The sequence below is a fragment of the Trichosurus vulpecula genome, chromosome 4 (genome assembly GCF_011100635.1).
Source record: "Trichosurus vulpecula isolate mTriVul1 chromosome 4, mTriVul1.pri, whole genome shotgun sequence".
In the NCBI taxonomy this organism is placed as follows: domain Eukaryota; kingdom Metazoa; phylum Chordata; class Mammalia; order Diprotodontia; family Phalangeridae; genus Trichosurus; species Trichosurus vulpecula.
The window spans coordinates 441,815,412-441,838,470 of NC_050576.1; the positions used below are offsets into that span (position 1 = coordinate 441,815,412).

General features: G+C 52.7%; 1 protein-coding gene across 2 annotated transcripts in view; it reads left to right on the top strand.

Moving 5' to 3' along the window:
- PITPNM3 (PITPNM family member 3) overlaps positions 1–22,502 on the top strand; it is a 107,514-nt gene extending 85,012 nt beyond the window's left edge. Inside the window, exons 8-20 of one of the 2 annotated variants that reach the window (XM_036757894.1) lie at positions 1,144–1,266; positions 5,859–6,043; positions 6,551–6,723; positions 7,457–7,627; positions 8,667–8,861; positions 9,603–9,751; positions 14,781–14,897; positions 16,528–16,644; positions 17,458–17,606; positions 17,921–18,070; positions 20,660–20,843; positions 21,973–22,101; positions 22,194–22,502. In XM_036757894.1, coding sequence (XP_036613789.1) covers positions 1,144–1,266; positions 5,859–6,043; positions 6,551–6,723; positions 7,457–7,627; positions 8,667–8,861; positions 9,603–9,751; positions 14,781–14,897; positions 16,528–16,644; positions 17,458–17,606; positions 17,921–18,070; positions 20,660–20,843; positions 21,973–22,101; positions 22,194–22,502 — 2,151 coding nt within the window. Of the gene's footprint in view, positions 1–1,143; positions 1,267–5,858; positions 6,044–6,550; positions 6,724–7,456; positions 7,628–8,666; positions 8,862–9,602; positions 9,752–14,780; positions 14,898–16,527; positions 16,645–17,457; positions 17,607–17,920; positions 18,071–18,289; positions 18,615–20,659; positions 20,844–21,972; positions 22,102–22,193 lie in introns of those variants that run through there. The other variant, XM_036757895.1, reaches the window with a different exon arrangement.
- The last annotated feature ends 557 nt before the right edge of the window (positions 22,503–23,059 follow it).

The window sequence follows — 23,059 nt, forward strand, 5'->3', positions numbered from 1 at the left end:
TCTATTGGTCAGTCACTCGGTCAGTCACTCGGCTGGTCAGTCACTCGGTCAGTCACTCTATTGGTCAGTCACTCAGTTGGTCAGTCACTCGGTCAGTCACTCTATTGGTCAGTCACTCTATTGGTCAGTCACTCAGTTGGTCAGTCACTCAGTTGGTCAGTCACTCAGCTGGTCAGTCACTCTATTGGTCAGTCACTCTGTCGGTCAGTCACTCTATTGGTCAGTTGCTCAGTTGGTCAGTCACTCACTTGGTCAGTCACTCGGTCAGTCACTCGGCTGGTCAGTCACTCAGCTGGTCAGTCACTTACTTGGTCAGTCACTCGGCTGGTCAGTCACTCTATTGGTCAGTCACTCTGTCGGTCAGTCACTCTATTGGTCAGTTGCTCAGTTGGTCAGTCACTCACTTGGTCAGTCACTCGGTCAGTCACTCGGCTGGTCAGCCACTTTGTCATTCGATCAAGTCAAACAAGCATTTATTAAGCCAGGCACTGTGTACAGAAGTAAAATTATGGTCCTGCCTTCTGGAGTTTGCCATATAATGACGGAGACAATGTAACAAGGAACTTGTGAGATATGGCTAGATTGTGTCCTCTCGGAGGGAAGACCCTGGGGATTGGGGTGGGGAGGATGGGGACTAGGGAAGGCTCCTTGTGAAGTGGGATTGAACTGAGGTTTGGAGGAAACTGGGGAAGCCCAGAGGTGGAGAGGAGGAGGAAGGGCATTCCAGGCAGGGGGGATGGCCTGGTACAAAGGCCCGGTGGGAGTTGGCAGAAGCAGTCTCAGGTCTGAGGAGCTTCAAGCTTGTACACCCTCCCATCTCAAGCACCCCTTGCTCTGGCTGCATTTTGTAGCTGGATGTGTGCCCCAGGGGGTGAGCCACGAAGAAAGACAGTGAGCCATGGGCTGCATATCTGAATAAGCTCTCAAAGATCCCTGCCCAAGAAAGCCTCTGACTGAATGGTTTCAGCCCATCTTCAGCCCTCTGCCTGGATGTCCAGGAAGCTGTATTTGAGTCTGTGAAAGCCTGGGGTGACTTGGGTGACTGGGTCTTGCTTCCTACCTCTCAGTGTGTGCCACTCCCCAGGAGGGACATCAGGATGTGGCTTGGCCCCTGATGCATCTGTGATTCTGCTTTTCTTCCAGGTGTGTCTCATCGGTGACTGTGTGGGGGGCATCCTGGGCTTTGATGCGATCTGTTACAGTGCCAGCCCTGCGGGGGACAGTCTGAGCAGCAGTAGCAGAAAAGGGAGTATCAGCAGCAGCCAGGTAGGTCAAGGCAGGGATGGGGGAGGGTCACCAGGAGGTGGGATAGGGCTGGGCTTAAGCAAGAGCAGCCATGTGCCTCAGGGGCCACTGGGACCAGGACCCAGATGCCTGCTTTGACTTGGTTTAAGCCAAAAGTCTGGAACAAGAAAGGGACAGCCCCCGGAGTCCACCTTCCTGCCCTGGGCCCCACCCTTCCACAGGAACATTGACAGACCTGAGTGGGTGGAGGGGAAGATGAAGCAGTGTGGGAAGAAGTTCAGAAACGAGGCCATCTGCAGACCTGTTGGAAAAACTGGGAGTTTTTAGTTAAGAAAAGACCCAACTGGGTGGGGACACAGCCCCAGGGGCTCAAACAAGGCCTGAACCCTAATTCCATCATGCCCTGACCTCCAGCCTCAGTGGGCCTCACTGCCACTTCCACTGCAGCTGCACCTGGGGCCAAGTGGAGCCAGGCTGCCCCCTCCTCTGCAGAACAGCCCTCCAAACACTTGGGGGCATCCTCCTGCTTTCCTTGAGTCTTCTCCAAGCTAAAGACCCCCCACCTTCTTTCCTCCCATTCTCATATGGCTCCATTGCAAGGCCTTTCCTTCATTCTGGCTGTATCCTTTGGCACTCTCCAGCTTCTCAGGGCCTTCTGTATAATGGGACACCGAGAAGTGAACATAGTCCTCCAGATGGGTCCTGAGCAGCCCAGGGCCCATGGGCAGGCCTCTCATCTCCCTGGTCCTGCAGTGCTTATAGCCAAGTTAGGTGTCAAGGGGGTGCGTCGCCAGAGAGCACAGAGTGCTGGGCCTGGAGTCAGGAAGACCCAAGTTCAAATCCAGCTTCAGATCCTCTGCAGCTGGGTGATCCTGCTTAATCTCTGTCTGCTTCCCCAACTATAACATGTGGGTAACAACGGCACATCCCTCCCAGCGTTGTGGTTCTCAGGATCAATGAGACATGGTGCCTGGCATACAATAGGAGCTTAATCAATGCTTGTTTCCTTTATTCCATCTTCACACAGCCTGCAATCTCACTTTCTCAGCTGCCAGGGCTCACTGTTGTCTTCTGGCGAGCTTACAGCAATTGGCCAATGCCTTTGATCCTCCCCCCCTCAAGAACAATGAAAATTCCCTCACTTTATATGTGGGAAGATGATTTCTTGACCCCAAATGTGAAACTTTCCATCATCCCCATTACATATTGTCAATGCCCTTCTGGCCTGGGCATCTTGTGGATTCTGACCCTGTCACCCAGTGTGTGAGCTCTCCATCCCCACTTTATGCCACCTGAATATTGGGTAGGTATGCCATCTCAGCCCCTAGCCCAGTCATAGATACAAGGGTTAAACAGCACAGGGCCAGGGCTAGATCCTGAGGCACTTGGCTAGTCAGTGTTGCCCCATTTCTGACCATGTAGGCATCTGTCCACCTAGACTCTCATGTAGCCCACACCATGCCATCATAGACAAGAATGGCCAGAGAGACTTGCTTACATGCCTTGGGAGAATTGAGGTGTGCCCCATCTCCAGAATTCTGGTAATCGACCGGACTAGAAATGGTAAAATAAAGATGTGAAGTCATCCTGGGAGCTTAAGTGGGGTCTGAATTCAGGCCAGCATCATCTCCTTTGTGAGAGGGAAATGCAAGATCCCTTTCATCAAACCTTCTAGAATGTCACAAGCAATCCAAGTTGAGGTGCCTGGTCTGGAGTGTGCAGGCTCCATCACCCTTCTCCTGACACAGCACGTGAGAAGCACAGGTGGATCCTCATCAGGGCCCAGAGACATTAAGATAGTGTTACCTTGTGGTCTCCCGACTTCCTTGGAATTGATTGTGTGTCATGGGAGACACTGGCCCAGGACCATGCAGCATGGTGTGCCCACACCAACGAAGACACTGGCACAGGACTGCCTAGTATGGTGTGCCCACACCAAAGAAGACACTGGCATAGGACTGCCCAGCCTGGTGTGCCCACACCAAAGAAGATGCTGGCACAGGACCTCCCCACATGGTGTGTCCACACCAAAGAAGCGCTGTGCTCTATGAGCAAAGCAGAATTGCAGTGTCTCAGTAGAACTGTGAGCTACCCAAACTTAGAGCCATCTTCAGTCCAAATGTCCAAATGGACTCTTTGTGCCCCACAGCCTCCCAGGCTCAATCAGTCTGATCATCCACAATGAAACACACCATACCTTGACCCTGACACAGTGATGGCATTTTGGTCATCTTTGAGCACCAAGGACAACAGCCAACCAACTAGTTAACTTTTTATTTCCCTGTCGGTGACATTTTCTCTGTCCTTTCTGGCCCAAAGTCCTGTTTCTTGGTAGAGAAGGCAGAAGAAAAAGAGCTGAGGAATCTGTCTTTCTGTAGTGTTATCATTGTCCTGCCCACCTGAGCAGGGGCTGTATCTCTACCTTAGCCTGCTTCTTATCCCTTATCTCCTTCTCTCTCCCTCTCTCTGTCTCTCTGTCTCTGTCTCTCTCACTCTGTCTCTATCTGTCTGTCTCTCTCTTTTTCTCTCTTTCTCTCTGTCTGTCTGCATCTCTCTCTGTCTGTCTCCCTCCCTCCCTCCCTCTCTTTCTCCTCTCTCTTCTCTCTCTCTATCTCTCCTCTCTGTCTCTTTCTGTCTCTGTCTCTGTCTGTCTGTCTCTATCTCTCTGTCTCCGTCCCCCCTCTCTCTGTCTGTCTCTCTTCTCTCTCTCTCTCTCTCTCTCTCTCTCTCTCTCTCTGTCTGTTTCTCTCTCTGTCTCTGTCTGTCTCTCTTGCTTTGTCTCTGTCTGTCTGTCTGTCTGTCTGTCTCTATCTCTGTCTCCCTCCCCCCTCTTTCTGTCTGTCTCTCTTCTCTCTCTCTCTCTCTCTCTCTCTCTCTCTCTCTCTCTCTCTGTTACTGGGTCTGTGATTTTGGTGGCCCAGAGAAACCCTTGCTACCAGCTCAGGTCAGCACCTGATAGCACTGAGGGGTTCATGGTCTTGCCCAAGGCCCCACTGCCAGTATGCTTCCAAGGCTAGACTTGACCCTGGGGTATCCATGGCTCTGAGGCTGGTTCTTTGCCCACTGCTCAATGCTGCCTTTCACAAAAACCCCTCATTTCTCAGTCTCCCCCAATGTAGCTTTCAAGAAAGCCCTTGGTCTCAGTTCCTTGGGAGTCTGGCATACCTGGCCATCTTATCTCATCTTCTGGATGTGTCCTGCCATTCCTTCTATTGTCTATAACATAAGTTGGCTGCTTAGGGCTTCTTTGGGAAGCTTTCCTCTGTAACTTTCACCTTCAGAGTTTTGTTCCTGGGATCTCCCCTTGGCCTCTGGAGTGACTTTGTCTTCAGCATTTTAGACTGTGAGATCCTCCCTGCACATTCTGGGAACTCCTGGAAACCCACTCTCCTCAGGTCCTGGGCACAGCTCAGACTGGGTCCAGGCTCCCTCACCTAAGATGGAGAGGCTGCTTCCTTCCATGTCATTCTCACCATTTATGTCCCATCAGCTTGTTTATTCCTCCTTGTCTGTCTAAATAAGATCTGAATCATGGAACCCCTCCTCCCTTCCTTTTCAAGAAGGAAATGAACGTTAAGGGAAGCCCAGGATATCTCAGCTGTTTTCTCAGCAATGAGAGATATCCAGATGGCTAAAGGCCCCTGCATCCCCACCTCCTTCCCACCACCACATCATGCCTCCGGCATGTTTCCAGAATGGATCTCCCTTCCTATCTTCTGGCTGGGTGGACTATAGTATACTCCCACAGCATGGTAGTGCCCTTTAAATATCTCCAGTGCTGTTAGGTAGAGGTGGTAATCAATTTTCTGGGTACCACCTGAGAATGGAACTAGTACTAATTAATGGGTGGGCATGACAAGGAAGAACATTTGGGCTCTTACAAGGAAGATATTGCTCATCATTTGAGCTGTTCTAGAGTGGAACAGGATGCCTCAGCATCACCAGAGGCAGTTGGCCAGAAACTTGATGCCCATTTGCTAGAGTTGTCATGGAAAGGACTTCTGCATTGGAGAGAAGTGGGCCTTGAACAGTGGTTCTCCAAGTGGGATCCAAGGACTCCTGGGGTCCCTAAGGCCCTTTCAGGGGGTATGCGAGGTCAAAACTACTTTCATAATAATATAAAGATGTTTTCATTTTTAATATGATAAACAGTGGCAGATGGAATCCACATGGTCCTGAGACTAAAAAGTCTGAGGAATGCTTGAGTAGAAAGGTGTCAGAGGCAACTTTGATGCAGAAATTCTGGGGTCACCAACCTCTCTAGGACACTACCCGTGATGACAATGGTGCCTCCCATCCACAGCCATTGTCTTTGAGTGGAAGCCTTGGTTCAGGGAGGGGCTGCCCCACCCTGTATGAAGGAAGGGATGCTGAAAGGAGCCTCCCTGCCCTGAGGGGCTCCAAATCCCACCATTAGTGATTCATCTCTTTGAGGTTCTTCTCTTTAAAAGCAAATCTCCTGGGAGGCTGAGCTCCCACAGAGTGGATTCTTCAGAGTGGCTGCCCTGACAGGTTCCCAGGGGGGAGAAGGGAAGGAAGGAAAGGTTTCAGGCACTAGAGGCAGATTCAGGACTGCAGGAAAGCAGCTTTATTCTCTACTGCTCTGTTTGAAGGACAACCCAATCTTGTCTGAGGAAGACTGCAGCCTCAGTGACACCACACGCCTCAGTAAAAGCAACATTGACATCTCCGGGGCCTTGGAGGATGAGGAGCCCAAGATGTCTTTGCCTCGGAAACAGAGTGACTCATCCACCTATGACTGTGATGCTATCAGCCAGCACCACACCTTCTTGTCCAGGTGAGGCCTCTGCTCCTGCCAGCTCCTGCCAGCTGAGCTCCAGTGCTCTGGACTGGGGTATGTGTGTGTGTGTGTGTGTGTGTGTATGACTCATAGGGTCTCAGGGCTAGGAGGACCCTTGGAGGCCTCTGGTCCAAGTCCTGCCTGACCAGGAATCCCCTCTCCAGCACACCTCGCCAATGGCCATCCAACTGAGGCCCAGAGTCCTCTGGTGAGGGAGAGCACTTCCCTGGCCACTTTGGGGCAGCCTTCACTGTGGGGAAGTTCCAAGTCCCATGTCCCCAGTTCTACCTCTGAGAAGGCAGAACCAGGCTGTGTAGCTGGCCTGCTTCACTCTGTGACCTCCTAGACAATGCAGAGATGGGCCAGCTCTCATCAGTGCTACTCAGCAGCAAAGCCTGGTGGGGCCCAGGCAGCTGCCTCGAATCCTAGGATGGGGGCATTCTTGTATAAGGTACTGGGCTACTGGGGTCCTCTCTGACCCTGAGCTTCTTTCCTTTGGCTCAGCATTCATTCCAGTGTTCTGAAGGACAGTGCTGAGCCCCCCACAACTGGGGCCCCCCAGCTCTCCGAAGCCAACCTGAGCCGGTTTGACTTCAACGTATCAGATTTTTTCCTCTTTGGCTCCCCATTGGGCTTGGTGCTAGCCATGAGGAGAACAGTCTTGCCTGGACTGGATGGTGAGTAGGGCCTGTGGCTGCTCAACAGAGTGTGACGGCTGGGTCTTCCATGGCACCACGGCAGGTGGGGTGTCCCTTGGGGGAGCCTGCACAAGAATCCCTACCTTGCTTCCTTTTTAGGGATGGGGAGCTCACTGCCTTATAGGGCCATTCATTCTACTTGGAGTCAGCTCTCATTGTCTGGAAGCTTTTCCTAAATAGTCTTCCCTACAGCTCTCCCCATTGCTCTTGGTTCCACCCTTTGGGGACAAGCAGAACAAAGCTAAGCCCTCCTTTATCTTACAGCCCTGTAGAAACTTGAATGTAGCCATCATGCTCCCCCAAGCCTTCTCTTCTCCCCATCATGTTCTTTTAACATGCTCTCATCTGATGTGGGCTCAAGACCCTTCAACCCAGGGTGGCCTCCATTCTCCTTCCTTCCCTCCCTCCTTTTCTTCCTCCTTTCCTTCCTCCCTTTCCTCTCTCCCTCCCTCCTTTCCTTCTTTCCTTCCTTCCTTCTTTCCTTCCTTCCTTCCTTCCTTCCTTCCTTCCTTCCTTCCTTCCTTCCTTCCTTCCTTCCTTCCTTCCTTCCCTCCTTCCTTTCCTCCTTCTTTCTTTCCTCCCTCCCTTCCTCCCCGTCTCCCTTGAAGGGCCCTGCTAGGTCTTCTTGAACAGAGGGAGGAAGGGCATGCATGACTGAGGGCCCCCTCTGGCCTTCTGGAGGGAATCACATGTCACCTGTTGCTCCCCACAGGCTTCCAAGTCCGGCCTGCCTGCAGCCAAGTCTATAGCTTCTTCCATGCAGCTGATCCCTCGGCCTCAAGGCTGGAGCCTCTGCTGGAGAAGAATTTCCACTTGCTGCCCCCAGTTAGCGTGCCACGCTACCAGAGGTTCCCACTGGGGGATGGGCAGTCTCTGCTCCTAGGTACCAGTCTCCTAGGCACTTTATTGCCCTTGGGGCCAAGAGCTGGCATAGGGAGGGGGCCCAGGCTAGGTGGTCAGGATGCCTACCTTCCTGGGGCTTTGGCACAGACACACCTTCAGCTGATGTGCTGTAAGGAAAACAGAATGAACTGACCCCAGCCACCCAGCACCTTCTCCATTCTACCAGCAGGAGCCATTGTCCCTACTCCTGGGCAGTGGCCAGTTTGGCTGGAGGGACACATAGAACTTCTGGAGTAGGAATACTGCAGGCACCAATGCCCCAAGAGAGAACTGGGAGATGTTTTGTCACACCAGAGCTCCTTCCCAAGGTCTGATGGCTAGACCTCCATGCCCCAGGACTATATCTAAACCTTCTTCACTCACATTCTTTCTTTGACACCACATAGGATTCACCAAATCTCTGAGAGCAGGTAGTTCAGTCTGTCCTTGGTAGGAGTTCATTCCACAACACACCCAGCCTCTGCTTGAATGCCTGCAGGGATGGGGACTCCATTACCTTCCTTTGAGGGTTGCTTATTCCCTTTTAGAATTTGGCTTGAAAAATGACATGCCAGGTCTTCCTACCCAACTTCCCTAAATGCTCTGGCAGCCCCTGGGCCTCCCTTTCTCCAGGGCAATGCGGCTGCTCCTGCTCCCTCAAGTCAGGAGTGTGCCTCCTTGTCTCTCATGTTTGGTGGAGTCTTTCCCACCATTAACTCCATTCTCCTTGCCAGGATTGGGTGGGCTGAACCAGCTCTGCTCCCTAGGTGGCTGAAGGCTGAGGGCTGGAATGCTCCCCCCTTCACCTCTGGCTTCCTGGAGGCCCTGGCTGCTTTCTTCTATTGATTTGGGCATGTTGTTACCCTATAGAATGTCAGCTCCCTGAGGGCAAGGATCGTCTCATTGAGCTTCAGACAGCATAAAGTAGCTGAGTCTATGCTTTTGTGGGGGGTAGCAGGGAAGATGAGGTCGCTGGCTGACGGGGTGCCTGAGCAGGAGAGAAGGGCCACACTCTCACAGGGTTTCCCTTTCCTGTCTAGAGGATACTCTGCAGGCCCATAGCTCCCTGTTCCTGGAGGGCGGCCCAGCAGACAGCCCATCTTCTCCAGATGCCCCAGCCCTGGCCCTCTTGCCTCCTCAGGACCAGAGGCCAGGAAGGAGGTTCAGTGTAGACAGCTCCAACAGTGACAGCTCCGGATCCAGTGAGAGCCTACCCTCAGCCAGCATGGCGCACAGTGAGTAAGGGAGGCTTGGGAGCTGTCCCCCCAGTACCCAGAGGAGCCTCCCCTCTCTGGCTCTCCTTCTGTCTGGCCACTGAAGGTGGAGAAGAGGGAGCTGTGGTTCAGACCTTTGAGCAGGTGTAGAAAGCCCAGTGCACTCAGGTCTGGAGATTAGCAGCTGCTGCATGGGCAGTCTTGGCTGGCTGGGCCAGTACTGGCAGACCCGCTGCAAAGGTACAACCTGATGCCCAACCTTGGGGAAGCTCCCTTCCAATCTGGGCTATGAGCACTCAGGTGATGGAGCAGAATGAGTGTGAGCAGGAAAGCTGACCTCCTGGACTATGCCTCCCAGGAGTGAGGTGGGAGTCCTTACTGGAGCAATGCCTCAGTTCTTCTAGGCCCTGGGACTTTGTGGTGCTCCCCCTCTGTGAACATGTAAAGCCCCTCCATCTTAGCAGACAGTCTTCAGGACTGAGCCCTCAGGACCTTCACCCATTTGCCCTGGGCCTATCTGCAGGCTTACTCATGAGGCCTTCCTAGCATGTGCCTGAGCTCCCAGGGCCTGGCCCCCGCACCCCCCCCCCCCAATCCCTGCAAACTTCCTTGTCCTGGCTCCTAGCTGTGTTCCTAGCTTGGCCATAGACCTCAGTTGGACAGGAGCTTAGTCTATCACCCAGGGAACAGGGAGGCTTTGGACAAAGCCCCCAGCATGGTCCCCTGCCAGTGTAGACAATGTGCCCACCTTTCTTTCTGCAGTTACCACCAAGTGGTGGGGAACCAAGAGGCTAGACTATGAACTCTACTGTCCCGATGTGCTCACAGCTTTCCCCACCGTGGCCCTCCCCCACCTCTTCCATGCCAGCTACTGGGAATCCACAGATGTGGTGGCCTTCATCTTGAGACAGGTACTAGCTGCCGGCTGCTTCCCTAGGATGATAAGAGAGGGGCTGCAGAGGGCCGGTCACTCAGCCTTGGCCACCCTTTGGAGCATCCCTGAGCTTGACAGCTGGGAGGGGCATTCCATATGTCTGTCTCTGTCCTGTCTGTCCATCACCAGCCAGTTCTTGGGGTTCTCCAAGTGCAGACCCGAATCCAGCGAGGCCGGGCAGAGGGCCTTCTGGCCTCATCCTCTCCCCGGGACCCAGGACCCTGGGTGCTCATCTCTGTTCCTTTGGAGCCTCCTTCCATCTCTTTGTCTAAGCTGCTTGCGTGCTGACAGGGCAAGGCAAAGACTCCTGAGCTTCAGTGTGTTGGGGGTTGCCAACCGAAAAGAATTGTTGTCCGAGTCTTTCCACCTTCAACGGCTGGCCCCTCCCCAAGGGCTCCCTCTGGGACCTCAGCTCTGTTCAGGGAGTCTCAGCTTCAGGGCTGGGGTCTTTGGCAGGAGGCAGCACTGCTGCTGGGTCCCTTGGGGGATTATTCTTTTAATTCTCCTGACTTGGAATTAGACAAGATGAAAAAGGGTTAGAACAAGAGGGCCCCTTCCTTAATGGGTGAGGGAATGGAGGAAGCTCAGGGAAGGGAGGGATGTCCTCAAGCTCTTCCCCCGCCCTTGCCTCTCAAGCCCAGGGAAGCCACGGCTTGCCAACATTTACATAGCACCACTTTGTGCCAGGCACTTGTGTCTCATTGGGTGCCCACAATGCCCCCTCCGGGGAGGGGGGCACTATTACTATCTACACCCATTTCGCAGATGATGAAAATGAGGCAAACAGGGCTGAAGTCACTTGGCCAGGATCACACAGCTTGGAAGTGTCCGCAGGTGCATTTGAACTTAGGCCTTCTTCACTCCAGGCCTTGAAAGCCACAGAGAGGAATTTTATTTTTATTTTTTTGTAAATTTTAAAGTTTATTTTAAACTTGAATACAAAATTTAAAAAGGAAAAAAAAAACATGTACACAGCAGACCATAAAAGAGGATTAAATTTAAAACAACAAATTTCCATTTCAAGAAAACTTACAGAATAAATGTTCCACATTGTTTTCAAGCTGCCTAGCTTTTCTTTGCTTCTTTCTAGCTTTTCTTTTGTCTGCTGCTGTGCACTGTTTACTTTATTTCCACCCCCCAAGGCTGTAATTAAGCACGGATATGTGTGTGTCTATGTCTATGTCTATGTCTATGTCTATGTCTATGTCTATGTCTATTTACATCCACATAGATATTCTATAAACATGTGCATATATACACTTAGACACTCATATACATATATGTAAGACTGTACCATGCTCATTTCTACTTATCTGTTTCTCTGAAGGTGGGGAGCATCACCCTCACAGAGAGGAGTTTTGATGGGATAGTGTAGGGATTGGGGAGTTATGAGGGTGATCTGAGCAGACGAATCTCATAACCTTAATAAGTAACATTCAATGAAGATAAGTCCTGGTTTATTTTGTGGGGGCAGGGTTGGGGTAACAAAGCCCAGACGGGGGCCCAGATAAGGAGGAAGGAGACAAAGGGGGCCTCAGAACATCAGGGTTGGAGTGACCTCAGAGAAGCTGCCGACAAGAACACCACCACATGGAGGGCCCAGTGATAGGAAGTCTGGAGAGCAGGAAGGTCTGGTCTGCAGTAACTGTGGAGAGAAAGCAGGTGATGTTTGGGCTTCTGCCATGGCCCTGGCCCCTCTGTCTGTGCTCAGAGGGACAGGATCTTAAGGACTGTGTCTGCCCTGACCAGACAACTGGGGAGAATCAGACCATTCTTCAAAAGGGCCTAAAGCAGATCTCCCAGCCTGGCCTCAGACTCTCCACTGCGTGACAAGCTCCCATAGAAATGACCAACATTAAAGAAAATGAGCTAAGGAGGAAAACCACCCCTCAAGCCCTAACGACTCCTTGTTCTGGGGAAGGATCATGTTGGATTTTCACCTTTTTATGTAAAAATGGCCAAAGTCTCACCTCACAGGTTTTGGGTCGACTGATTGCCAGGCAGTGCAGTGCATTGCATACTTCGTGAGAGATGCTGTCTCCCAAGTGGGGCTGTGTGAGATACCGTGCCCCCCCATGTGAGAGACCCCATGAGAGACCCTGCCTCCCAAGTGGGGCTGTGTGAGATACACCCCGTCATGTGAGAGACCCCAAGAGAGACCCTGCCTCCCAAATGGGGCTGTGTGAGATACCCCCATGCGAGAGTCCCCATGAGAGACGCTGCATGCCCACCTTCCAGTTCCGATACCTCAGACCCAGGACGATGTCTGGGGAACTCCTGCCTAGATCATCTCTTAGGCTGTCGTTTGTGGTCACTTTCCAGCTCCCTTTATAATGTGTACAACACAGGAAGACCAAAAGACACTCCCCAGTTGTCCAGACCCTTCTCCCCCCTTTCCCTGGGAGCGCCCCTTCCCCTTGAAGATGAAATCAGAGAGAAGTGATCACGGAAACTTGCCGCTACATCATCCTTGGAGATCACCAGATCCCGAGTGCTGATCTGGAAGAGATCTGGCCAGCCTCTTTGCTTTACAGATGTGGGAACTGAGACTCTCAGATATACTGGGATTTGTTCATGAGATCCTTCTGTTCACTAAGTGATCATGAGGGGCGCTGATAGATGTGCTCAGCCTTCAGGTACAGACAGAACGATGCCGCTTACTGGGGCCTTCTAGAGACATCTCTCTCTCCTGCCTTTGCAGGGTGGGGAAGAGAAGAAGAGATGGGACCTTCTTGATGCCCTTTACCTCATACTTCCCCTGATCCCACATCTGGCCAGCTTTGTCTATGTCCAGAGGGAACAGAAGAGATTCTGGGCACCTCCCAGCATGAGGTTCAGCTAGGTAGTGCTAGGTGGAGAGAGAGGATGGAACTTGGAGTCAGGAAGTCCTGCCTGAGACACTGACTTGCTGTGTGAGCCTGGGCAGGACACTTTCCTCTCTGGCCTCAGTTTGTTCATCTGTCCAGCGGAGCTGGTAATAGCCCTGCCTTCCCAGGGCTGTTATGAGGATTGAACGAATTAACATAGATAAGGTGCTTGGCAAGGCTTAAAGCATATAGAAATGCCCATCTGCATTATCATTGGGATCCTTATTCCAGGACCCACAGGAGCCTATCCCCCTCCCAGTCCCAGCATGAGCTTCTGGCACCTTGGAACACAGGGCTTGGGGCTTCCATCCTGGCCTGGTCACTGCCCCTGGCCAGGCCACGGAAAGGCCAGGCAGTCTGCAAGGCCAGATCCTGAGAGGAAGCCCCAGGTGGGTGGCTGATTGGCGGTCACTTGGTCAACAAATATTAACTCCCTAACATGTGCCAAGCTCTGAGGACAGAAAGAAAAGGGAGGTACTCTCTCACAGTCTAATGGGGGTGGGGTGGGCTCAGTAGGTAAATGTACAAACAAGATGGTAAATGACAGCTGATGACAGCTGATGGGGGTGGGGCGAGGCTGGGAAAAGCTTCTTGGAGAAGGTAGCATTTTAGCTGTGACTTCAAGGAAGCCAGGAGATAGATGAGAATTCTAGCTATGGGAGACAGTCTGAGGAGAGGCCTGGAGTCCAGAGGTAGAGGCCCTAGGTCACTGAGGGTGGAGGAGGGGAGGGGAAGGGGGCCAGTGTCACTGAGTCACTGAGGGTGGGGGAGGGGAGGGGAAGGGGACTAGTGTCACTGGGTCTCTGGGGGTAGGGAAAGGGAGGGGGGAGTCAGTGTCACTGGGTCACTGAGGGTGGGGGAAGGGAGGGGAAGAGGGCCAGTGTCACTGAGTCACTGAGGGTGGGGGAGGGAAGGGGAAGGGGACTAGTGTCACTGAGTCACTGAGGGTGGTGGAGGGGAGGGGAAGGGGACTAGTGTCACTGGATCTCTGGGGGTAGGGAAAGGGAGGGGGGAGTCAGTGTCACTGGGTCACTGAGGGTGGGGGAAGGGAGGGGAAGGGGGCCAGTGTCACTGAGTCACTGAGGGTGGGGGAGGGGAGGGGAAGGGAGCCAGTGTCACTGAGTCACTGAGGGTGGGGGAGGGGAGGGGAAGGGAGCCAGTGTCACTGAGTCACTGAGGGTGGGGGAGGGGAGGGGAAGGGGGCCAGTGTCACTGCATCATTGAAGGGGAGGAGGGGAGCCAGTGTTACTGGGTCTCTGACAGTGGGGTGGGGGAGGGGGTTGGGTTATGTGGACCATACAGAATTGAATTGTGGAGGCCACTGGGGGCCATTTTTGTGCCAGAGGAGGGAAGTGACATAGTCATACCTGTGTTTTAAGAAGATCTCAATCTCAGAGGGCTTGGGAGCAAAGCCTGGTACAATGGGAAGAGCACTGGGTTCGAATCCTGAATCTGTTTCTTACTACCTGTGTGACCTTAGGCAAGTCACCTACCTTCCTGGGCTTCCTCAGTTTCCTCTGTAAAATGAGGAGGCTGTCTTAGAGACCTCTCAGTTCTCAACTGTCCCTCCCACCCCTCAGCACACATTTCTGCCTACTTTGTATTTCTTTTCTTTACTTTGTAGGCATGTATCTGTCTTTGTGATCCGCCCCGCCCCCCCCCCCCCCTTAGAATGCCTAGAGGGATGCTCGCATCATCTCTCCTTTAGCCCCAGCACAATACCTGGTACACAGTAGGTGCTTACTAAGTGCTTGTAGCTGGATTGACTAGTTCAGTCTCTGACCCTGTGGTGTAAGTGTGTTTCTCTGTGGCCCCAAGGCAACTTCCCCCCCCCGCCAGCATTTCCTCTGTTTGCTCCTAAGGACAGCGTCTTGTCGTTCCCCCTGCCCCCATCTTTGCTTCTCTGTGTGGCCCCTGAGATGCCTCCCATGGGTCCACATTTCCTTTCTTGGCTCTAAGGTAACTCCCCCGATCCCCACTGGCAAAGCTTTGTCACTGTGGTGCCTCCTTTCTTTGTCTGGGTGGGGTGGAAGGGCGGGGGAGGGGAAGAAAGGACTGGAGGCACCGATGTGTGTGTGTGTGTGTGTGTGTGTGTGTGTGCACGCACGCGTGTGCTGTGTCTCTGCTGTGTCTCTGTAGGTGATGCGCTATGACAGCCGAACCGTAAAGGAGAATGATGGACTCGACCCCTCCACACTGAGCCCATCCAACCCCAGAGAGAAATGGCTCCGCAAGCGAACCCAGGTCAAGCTAAGGGTAGGTGAGGCTTGGAGCCCCTGGGAGGGGGATGGGTCCGTGGCTGCACCCTGCCCTCTTTGTCCTGAGGACCTGGCCAGGCCTCACTATGGGACATTAGGGAATGGTCCAGGCTCCATGGCCATGGGAAAGCAGGCAGGTCAGAAATGGGCTGGTGTTTCTCTCTAGTTAGGCTGGAGAATGGGACTGAGCCCTCACCCCTGGGACCCTGGCCCCTCCCAGACACACATGGGTCCTCCTGAATGTCTCTTGTGTCCTTCCACCCCCACCCTGGGGACGGGGGAAGGAGCAGCAGATTTGGGCACTGTTCTGAGGGACCTCACAGGGTGGGCTGGGAAGAGATGAGACATGGGCATTATTAGAGAATGGTGTGATGGCGGAATCCCTGGTCGGGTACTAAATTAACATTGATGAAGAGCCTACTATGTGCTAGGCCCTGTGCTAGGTGCTGAAGGAGTTCAGAGGAGGGAGAGATCAGTGGGAGCTTTGGTCTTGTGGGATGGGGAGGACTTCTGTGGTCAGAGAGGAAGGGAGAGAGGCTGGGGCTGACACTGAGTGAAGGCCTAGGCTGCCTTAGCAGGCAGGGGCTGTCTCAGCCCTGGGGAGTGGGCTCTTTGCCTTGTTGGCGAGCTCCCCTAGGCAGTGATGCAGCCTCAAGTGTACCTGGTTAGCGGGTACCAAGGTGCCCCTCTTCACAGAAACTCCAACACTTCCCGAGGACTGACCAGCCACTAATGCCCCATGAAGGACATACAGGAACCTCGTATCTCATACTCTTCCTCAGACCTTACATGGGGGCTGTAGAGTCAGGAGGGTGGGTCCTCCTACTATATGGCCTGTAAACCCCCCTGCTCCCATCTCCCCCCATAAATGGGCCAACAGGATGGTTAGGTTCTGCCCCCTTAACCCTAATACTAAATTTGCTCACTGCCCCTTCCCTAAGCTGGGGTCACCAATATCTCTTCCCTCCAAGGTGTGTGGCAGAAAAGAGCTTGAGGGTAGAAAGTTGGCTAAAGAAAAGGGGACTCACGCACATTGGCACCTTACCTGGTTGCGTGGGCTTTTGGACCAAGGCTGCATGATCCCTGTGAAGGCTGCAAGGGTTTCTTGTGTTAGCCTGTGGAAACACACCTTAGAGCACCTGATGGGATAGGTGAACAAATAAAACAACATTTGTTAAGCACCTAGTGTATGCCAAGCACTGGGCTAAGGGCTGCCATTAAACAGGCAAAAGTATTCTCTGCCCTCAAGGAGCTTATAATTTAATGGTGGGTGAGAATAATGTGTATGAGGAGAGATGGGGGGGTTGGTTTGGGAATCTAGAGGGATGGAGAGTGGAGTCATGGGGTAGTTGACTGACACCCCCTTTTCCATAGAAATTATGTGAATACTATTATTCCAGAACCAGAAAGTATGGGGTGGGGGAGGCAGGGGTTAGATGCCTGGAGGGAAGAAGACATCCAGGGGGCAACTTGGGCCAGACTAGAAGCACTGGACCCCAAGAGGTGTTTTCTAATGGAAACTTCAGGATAGACATGTTGGCTTTGTACCCTCCTTAGTAACACTTCTTGGTTGTAAAGCTGGCCACGCTGTTCTTGGATAGGCTGAGCCAATATCCCTATTCTTCTAGAATGTGACAGCCAATCACCGTGCCAATGATGTGATTGCTGCAGAAGATGGCCCACAGGTCCTGGTGGGGCGGTTCATGTATGGGCCTCTTGACATGGTGGCCCTCACAGGAGAAAAGGTATAGCGTTCTGGGCCCTAGCCCTCTCTGCCCCACTGGACCCAGTTTGTGCTGCCCAGATAGCTTGGATGAGGGTAAAAGGAGACCCTGGATGCTTCTATGTAGGTGCTCTTTCTCTTTCTGCCCACTGTCTGACTTGGACCCCTCTTGGCACAGGGTGGAGATGGAATCCTAACTGGGAGTTCCCATCTGCACCCATTTGTACAGGGCTGCGAATAATTCCCAGACCCAGATTTGTGTCCCCATCTGGGCTCCCTTCTCTGAGTCAGAACCTTTCCTACTTAGGATTTGGCCAGAGGTGGTGACCATGCCCCACAGGCAGTGGGCTGCCAGACCCTGTCAGTAGAGATGCAGACCAGGGCCCGGCCCATAGGCATTTGCTATGCCTTTGGTGCCAAAGGCTGCAGGGTGCCTGGTCTCTGGCTATGTCAAGAGCTCCTGCCTCTCCAGGGTTCCCAGGCCCAGGCCTAGGGAGGCCTGGTCAGGCCAGCTGACTCCCCCAGGCTCCTCTCCTTTCTAGTGGTGTTATACAGGTTAGTTCTTAGATAAACCACAGGTAGCCTGCCCCAGACCTGGGGCCCATGGGGACAAAGCTTGGATCCTGGCCCCCTTGGGGGACTCAGCAGCCCCTAGAAGCTTCCTCTGATAGGGCAGCGCTGAAGCCCTTGGGGACAGAGCTTGGGTCCCCAGGCTGCCTTGGGGAGGCTTCCTCTGATAGGGCAGTCCTGGGGCCCTTGGAGACAGGGTTGGGTCCCCAGGTCCCCTTAGGGAGACTTAGGCGGCAGGACCCTTGCAGCTCATCTGCCTCTGCAGGTGGACATTTTCATCATGGCAGAGCCATCCTCAGGACGCTGGTTGTTCTTGGACACAGAGATTACCAACAGTAGTGGCCGCATCATGTACAGTGTGCCCAGGCCTAAGCGGCTTGGGGTTGGGGTCTATCCCATTAAGATGGTGGTCAGGTAAGGTGGTTCTCTTCCTGCAGAGCTTCCTTCCCCTGCTTCCCCAGGCCTGGCTGTCCTGTTCCATCCCATTCCCCAGCCAGTGAACTCATCCCAACCCCCCAAGCTGCCGAGAGTTTAGGAAGCTGACCTCACCCCCACTTCCCCAGGAGGTCATGGGTGAGGTGACCCTGACAGGGACCAACCATCCCGGTGCTTGGAGGTGACAGTAGCCAGAATGGAAAGGGCCTCTAAGCTCTTCCCCAAAGCAGCCCTCTGAGCAAGGGGAGAGGGGCCTGGAGTCACTTCAGGCCAGGCCCCCTCCTGCCTTTCAGGGGTGACCAGACTACCGCCATGAGCTACTTAACAGTGCTCCCCCGAGGCATGGAATGTGTTGTGTTCAGCATTGACGGCTCCTTTGCAGCCAGCGTCTCCATCATGGGCAGTGACCCCAAGGTCAGGGCAGGAGCTGTGGATGTTGTCAGGTGAGCAATGGTCACCCCTTCCCCAGCCCCCATATTGCTGGCCCTGGGGGAGAATGTTTGGGCAAAGAGCCACCTGTGGAACAAGCTAGCACTAAAATTGGGCTCTACCTCCTCTTTCCTTCCTCTACTCCTCTTGTTTAGCCCACCTGGGAGTCTGGGGACCTGGGTTCCAGTTCTGCTTCACATTTCTGGGCCTTGGTTTCCTTATTTGTCAAATAGGGAGAACAACCCCTGCCTCCCTGGGATGCTGTGTGGATAATAAAGGAGAAAGAGCTCAGTCAGTCAATCAACGAGCACCTACTATGCACTAAGCATTGTGCTAAGTGCTGGGGATACAAAGAAAGGCAAAAGACAGTCTTTCCCTCCAGGAGCTTACAATCTAATGTGGGAGACAATAAACAAAGAATTGTGTACAGATGAACTATAGCCAAGGCAGAAGGGAAATGATTAATGGGAGAAGGCATTAGGGGGATCAGGAGAGGCTTCCTGTAGAACGTGAGATTTTGGTTGGGACTTAGAGGAAGTCGGGGAGGTCAATGGCAGAGCTGAGGAGGGAGAGCCTTCCAGGCCAGGGAGAATGCCCAGCCTGGAGCTGAGAGATGGACCGTCTTGTTTGTGGAACAGCCAAGAGGCCAGGGTCACTGGATCGATGAGTGCCTGTCTGTATGGGAAAGACATGTAAGGTGTACAGAGACTGGAAACATGAGGGGGCAGGTTATTTTTTTGTTTTTGATTTTGTTCTTTCCCTCCCTCTCACCCCTCGCCATCCATTGAGAAGGCAAGAAATAGAATACTCATTATAGCTATTTCCATGCTAGCCATGTCATAAAAACAAGAACAAACAAGAAAAATAAAGTGGGGGGAGAATGCCTCCATCTGCACTCTGAGTCCCTCAGATATTTCTCTGGGGAAGGGTAGCATTTTTCATCATGGGTTCTTGGGAATTATCTTGGATCATTGTGTTGCTGAGAATAGCTAAGCCTTTCACAGTCCATCATCATACGGTGTTGCTGTTATCATGTCAAATGTTCTCCTGGTTCTGCTGCCTTCACTTTGCATCAGTTCGTATAAGTCTAGATTTTTCTGAAAGCATCCTGCTCATCATTTCTTATAGCACAGTGGTATTCCACCCTAATCATATACCACAACTTATTCAGCCATTCCTCAATATACGGGCATCTCCTTAGTTTCCAATTCTTTTCCACCACAAAAACTGCTATAAATATTTTTATACCTCTAGATCCTTTTCCCTTTTCTTTGATCTCTTTGGGTAAAAACCTAGTAGTGGTATTGCTGGATCACAGATTTTGCAGTTTTATAGCCCTTTGGTCATAGTTCCAAATTGCTCTGCACAGTGGTTGGACCAGCTCACAATTCCACGAACAGTGCATCAGTGTTCCAATTTTTCCGTACCCTCTCCAGCATTTGTCATTTTTCTTTTCTGTCATCTCAGCCAATCTGATGGGTCTGCTATGGTACCTGAAAATTATTAAAATTTGCATTTGTCTAATTATTAGTGATTTAGGCCTTTTCATATGATTATAAATAGCCTTGATTTCTTCTTTTGAAAACTGTTCATACCTTTTGACTGTCTATCAGAAGAAAATGGCTCTTACTTTTGTAAATTTGACTCAGTTCTCCATGTATTTGAGAAATGAGACTTTTATCAGAGAAATCCTGCTGTGAATCCCCGCCTCGGTTTCCTACTTTTCTTCTAGTTTTGGCTGCACTGGTTTTGTTTGTGTAAAAACATTTTCATTTCACGTCATTAAAATTATCCATTTGACCTCCTATGAGCCTCTCTGTCTCTTGTTTGTTCCTAAATTCTTTCCTCATCCATAGATCTTACAGGTAAGCTGTCCCACGCTCACCTAATTTGTTTATAGTATCACCCTTTATGTCACAATCATGTGCCCATTTTAACCTTATCTTGGTATACAGTGTGAGGTATTGGTCTATGTCTAGCTTCTGTCAAGCTGCTTTCCACTTTTCCCAGCACTTTTTGTCACATGCTAAGTTCTTATCCCCAAAGCTTTGGGTTTCTCAGGCACTAAGTTACAATGGTCGTTTACTCCTGTGCATCGAGTACCTAATCTGTTCCACCGATTCACCACTCCATTTCTTGGCCAGTACCATATTGTTTTGATGATTGCCACTTCGTAATATAGTTTGAGATCTGGCACAGCTGGGCCACCTTCCTTCACATTTTTCCCCCTTGTTCTTCCAGATAAGTTTTGTTACTGTTTTTTCTAGCTCTATAAAGTAATTCTTTGGTTGTTTGATGGGTATGGCACTGAATAAGTAAACGGGTGTCGTTAGTCTTGTCATTTTTATTAAATCGGTTCATCCTTATCCATGAGGAATTACTATTTCTCCAGTTATTTGGCTCTATCTTTATCTGTGTGAAAAGTGTCTTGTAATTGTGTTCGTTTGGTTCCTGGGCATGTCTTGACAGCCAGACTCCTATATATTTTCTATTGTCTGCAGTTATTTTCAGTGGAGTTTCTCATTCCAGCTCTCGCTGCTCGGCTTTGTTGGTTACACACAGAGATGCTGAGGGTTTGTGTGGGTGCATTTTACATCCTGCAGGCACTGGCAGGACTTGGGCTATTTGATCCTCTACATCACTGGGCGGCCAGACCTGCAGAAGCAGCGGGTGGTGTCCTGGCTGGCCCAGCACAACTTTCCCCAAGGCATGATTTTCTTCTCTGACGGGCTGGTGCATGACCCCCTGAGGCAGAAGGCCATCTTCCTCCGGAACCTCGTACAGGAGGTGGGTGCAGGGTTGGGCAGGGCAGGGCTGGACAGGGCAGGGCAGAGCAAGGCTGGGCAGTATAACATGCCCAGCTCTGTCATGGGCTTCTTGAAGGAGGTGGCAGTAGCAGAGCCTTGGGGAGCTGGGGACTCGGGGGGAGGGGCTGAGGAGGGAGAGCATACTAGCGGGGCAGATGGCCTTTGCGAAGGTCCTGAGGTAGATGTGTTTTGTAGGGAACAGCAAATAGCCCAACTTGGCTGACATCTCCTATGCCCAGACCTGCCTTCTGAGGGGTGTCACCTTGGTGAGCCCAGAGCCAATCCGACCACAGCCTGCACCACCCTTCAGTGGCTGGGTCTATGGCAGCTCAGTCAGAGTTGAATTGGTAAAGGTTGGCTGAGATCAGACTGAGATGTGACTGGCTGAGCAGTATGCCAGCAGGGGTGGGGGGGGGGGGCTGAGTCCAGGGCTTATCTTCTGAGGACAAGACAGTGGCTGAGCCTTCAGCTGCCTTAGACTCAAGAAGGCCACAGGGTCTCATGGAGAGTCCTGAGACTCATGCCTCAGGGTCATGGAGATCACCCCCTGGCCCTCCATTCAGAGTGGGACTCTTCTTACCTTCCCTGCCCTGAGTCTTATTCAGTTATGGCCAATGGGGGAGGCCAAGGGAGAGCCCTTATGGAGCTGAGGGAGCAGGTGGACCAGGCTGGTGTGGGCCTAGTCCAAGCCAGATCTCTTCAGCCAGTGAGGAAGCAGTACCTAAGCTCCAAGGTGCAGAGCCTATATTAGGCATCATAGGGGAAGAAGGCATTATCTTGAACCTTTGGGCACAGCATGGCCAGGGACATTTCTAGTGTGGTATCAATAAGCACAGCCATGTTGTGGTGATGAAGGAGGGAGATTGCTAAGAGTTGGGGGTGGGGGCTCCTTGGCCTGTGCCGGCAGCTCGGTGAGTCCTTGGCCTGTGCCGGCAGCTCGGGGACTCCCTGGCCTGTGCTGGCAGCTTGGGGACTCCCTGGCCTGTGCTGGCAGCTCGGGGACTCCCTGGCCTGTGTTGGCAGCTCAGGGACTCCCTGGCCTGTGCCGGCAGCCTGCTAGGCCCCACTGGTTTCAGCCTCCCCTCCTGGGGGCTCTTTGTGGTTTTCAGTGTTTCATCAAGGTCAGCGCTGCCTATGGCTCTATGAAAGACATCTCTGTCTACAGCACCCTGGGTCTGCCCTCCTCCCAGATCTTCATTGTGGGCCGCCCCACCAAGAAGTACCAGCATCAGTGCCAGGTACTGGAGTGTGTGAGTTGGGGACAGCCAGTCCTGGGCAGGGGCTCTGGGGAGTTGCATGGTCCCTTCTGAGCCTCCGCTTGTTGTCCCAGTTCCTCAGTGAGGGATATGCAGCTCACCTGGCCTTGCTGGAGTCCAGCCACCGGGCACGACCCAAGAAGAACAACTCCCGAGTGATCTTACGCAAAGGCAGCTTCGGCCTCCATTCTCAGCCTGAGTTCCTGAGGAAGAGAAACCATCTGCGCAGGACGATGTCTGTCCAGCAACCTGACCCGCCAGTGACCACCCCAAAGCCGGAGCGAGCCCAGAGCCAGCCAGAGTCGGACAAAGACCATGAGCGGCATCTCCCGCCAGTGGGCTGGGCCCGGGGTGGCCCACACAAGTTTGAATCAGTGCCCTAAAGTTGGGGAGCCATAGTCTGGGGCTGCCTTCCTGAGTGGGAGGCCGGCCTGGAAGAGGCGGAGGCGGAGGAGGAGGGGGGTTGGGTCAGGGGTCAGTCTACCTTCTCCCAAACACAAGGAGTTTTTCTTCTTTGTTCCCCTCCCTGTGTCTGTCCGGAAATGCCCCCCCTAGAGAAGCTGTGACCCAAACCTTATAAGTGTGGGCACTCTGGGGTGTGTTTGTGAGGGTATGAAGCTGCTGTGAGCACTGCTTGTGGCCTGGGGCAGTGGTAGCCCTGGGAACAGAACAAGGGATGTAGCGGGTGGCCAGTGCTCCCCCAGTCCCCAGGAACTAACCAGCTCCTGGGGGAGGGGGAGATGGGCAGGCCTGGTAACAGCAGCACCAGCTTTGGTTCAAGAGCTGGCCTCCTTTCCCCAGACTTGGGGTGTTCATTATCGTCTGTATAGGTTTTGGGATTCCCTGACAGGTTGTACAGGGGTGGGAAAGGCCTGTGGCCGGAGGCCAAGGCTGTTGATATGTGTCACAGGAGGACCTGTGTCCCCTGATGGGGTGCTGA